This window comes from Argentina silus (genome assembly GCF_951799395.1).
Source record: "Argentina silus genome assembly, chromosome: 4".
Taxonomy (NCBI): Eukaryota; Metazoa; Chordata; class Actinopteri; order Argentiniformes; family Argentinidae; genus Argentina; species Argentina silus.
Genome location: NC_139658.1, coordinates 25,688,807 through 25,691,306, shown reverse-complemented (window position 1 = coordinate 25,691,306; position 2,500 = coordinate 25,688,807). Strand labels below are relative to the sequence as shown.

Genomic DNA, 2,500 nt, shown 5'->3' with positions numbered 1-2,500 from the left:
AACCCTTTTGGGTTCCATGTTGAAACCCTTTCCACAGAGAGTTCTACATGGAACCCAAAAGGGAACCATTTGGGAGCCTTTTTTCTAAGAGTGCTCCATGGATCACCTGACGTGTCTGTCTCCGTCCCCCCAGGTGGTCTACATCACCGCCACCTTCCCCTTCGTGATGCTCATCATCCTGCTGATCCGTGGCGTGACCCTGCCTGGCGCCTCCGAAGGCATCAAGTTCTACCTGTACCCCGACCTGGAACGCCTGAAGGACCCCGAGGTAAGAGACCCCCACCTGGGTGGAGACCCTCACCTAGAATTTAGAATTGGAATTTCAGGTAAATTGTAATTTATGGAAAGGAAGGAGGAACGATATCAAGCAGGTGTGTTCTGTAAACGAGGGCCTCAGCCTGTGTCCTCTCTCCTCTCCTCCAGGTTTGGATCGATGCAGGAACCCAGATCTTCTTCTCCTACGCCATCTGTCTGGGGGCGATGACATCACTGGGGAGCTACAACAAGTACAAATACAACTGCTACAGGTGAGCGACCGCCCCGGGGGGGGGGTGGGGGGGGCGTAGGTGAAAAAAAAAAAAGTTGGGGAAGAAAAAAAAAAAAAAAAAAAAGTGAGGAACATCGGTTCCTGTTGTGTAAATTAACAAACTCCTGACATATGTGTGATATAGGGACTGTTTGCTGCTTGGAGGCCTCAACAGCGGTACCAGCTTTGTGTCTGGCTTCGCAATATTTTCCGTCCTGGGATTCATGGCACAAGAGCAAGGGGTGGACATTGCCGATGTGGCAGAGTCAGGTACGAGGTTAAACAAGTGGCAGCGATGGTGGGCGCTGCTACTTCAAATAAACAAACAAACAACAACAAACTATGAAGGTCAAAAAGACAAAATCCAAAAGACACTGCATTAAAAGTAAATGAGAGAAATGGATTTTTATTACAAAAGACTGCATCGAAATATGGAAGTTTCGGCAATCAAACACTCCTTGACAATGATCGGAGCTAAAGTAAAGCAGCTTTTGCTGTGGTAAAGATCTGTGACGTGGTGGCGGTGGGATATGGGTGGACTCCTCAAACACACTGCAGTATGGATCTGTATCCAGACATCGTGCCACGAATGCTGAACAAAAAAACCCTTTTGTTTCTAGATTTGGATCTTATCCAGGATACTTCAAGCCATTTTGAGCTAAAGAGCTAAAGAGCTAAAGAGCCATCAGTATGTTTACCTCAGAAAGAGCCATCAGTATGTTTACCTCAGAAAGAGCCATCAGTATGTTTACCTCAGAAAGAGCCATCAGTTTGTTAACCTTCGTAGACTTCAGAGTCCTTCTCCAGCCTGTTTCTGCTGATATGGGGGTGAAGCAGCATCTTAGTAAACATGGACATCTTGTGCCAAGCTAAAGCATGATATCAAGTATTTCATTCTGAGCTGTTTTTAGATGTTATCTAAAGAATATTTTACACGTTTATCAGTTCTGATGGTTAACGCCCACAACGGATTCTATTGGTTCTGTCTCTCTCCCTTGTCATTTCATTGGCCAATAAGCATGCTCTACATATTGATTCTATTTTTGTTCTTCTGCTAGCTACATTTAAAGACTCATTCATCAGTGTGGTGATTTTGTCTGTAATTGAGAAACAAAGCACCCCTCATTTGACCTCAGTACAGAAGACATTGATTCTGATGTTAAAGACGAACCTTTTGCTTTTACTAAACCAAGATCCTACGTCTGTCATTGGCTCCTTTATGCAGTCTAGTCTGTCGGCAGTGCTGTAGGTGCCTTGAACCTTGAGGTCAACAGCAGGGCCCTTATCTCCCTGTAACAGACATGTACGCAATGTTTGTAGACCCAGATACGCTTATCTCTGTTAGCTTATGATGCTATGTATGTGAATGTACAGTAGAAGACCCAGAAGACTCCTCAGGCAGTTCAGCTGAATAGTCCCTGGCAATGGCTGCCATGCTCTGACTAAAGCACTGAGAATAAAGCAGGATGTGGGATATAATGGATCCTGTTTTAGGGGGATAACCAGTTAAGGCCTGTAAGGTAAGACAGCAGAGGCAAGGTCTGTAGCCTGGGGGATAGAAACACGGTTGTCTTGCCTTAACCGCAGCAACTCCATCCAGAGACCGGAGGGTCTCAGTCCAGTGCCAGCTTAGGTCCGTCAGCCTGCTAGTCATGTGGTGTTTGGTTGGATGCCTCGTCATATTTCACAGCTAAACCAACTCTGCTATGTGTTTGCTGTTTCTCTTGTTCTGTTTTTCACTTGTGTTGAACAGGTCGTCAACACCATGTTCTCCAGACATGGCCAGAATGGAGAGGAGGCGACGCAGGTTGCCTCTGATCCTCTGCCTTTGTTACAGATTATTTATTCATATCTATATATGATATAAAGTATTACATTGATTTGATGCTAATGGCCGTCTGTTTTTCCCTCGCTGTTGTAAGGCTACTGCAGAATGCTACACTCTTACATTTGTGTCTTGACAGTAATGTATCA

General features: G+C 45.2%; 1 protein-coding gene across 1 annotated transcript in view; it reads left to right on the top strand.

Annotated features, from left to right (window-relative positions):
- Nucleotides 1-2,500, top strand: part of slc6a6b (solute carrier family 6 member 6b) — a 24,675-nt gene that overhangs the window by 15,214 nt on the left and 6,961 nt on the right. Inside the window, exons 6-8 of the mRNA XM_083668663.1 lie at nucleotides 134-268; nucleotides 424-527; nucleotides 672-796. Coding sequence (XP_083524789.1) covers nucleotides 134-268; nucleotides 424-527; nucleotides 672-796 — 364 coding nt within the window. The remainder of the gene's footprint in view (nucleotides 1-133; nucleotides 269-423; nucleotides 528-671; nucleotides 797-2,500) is intronic.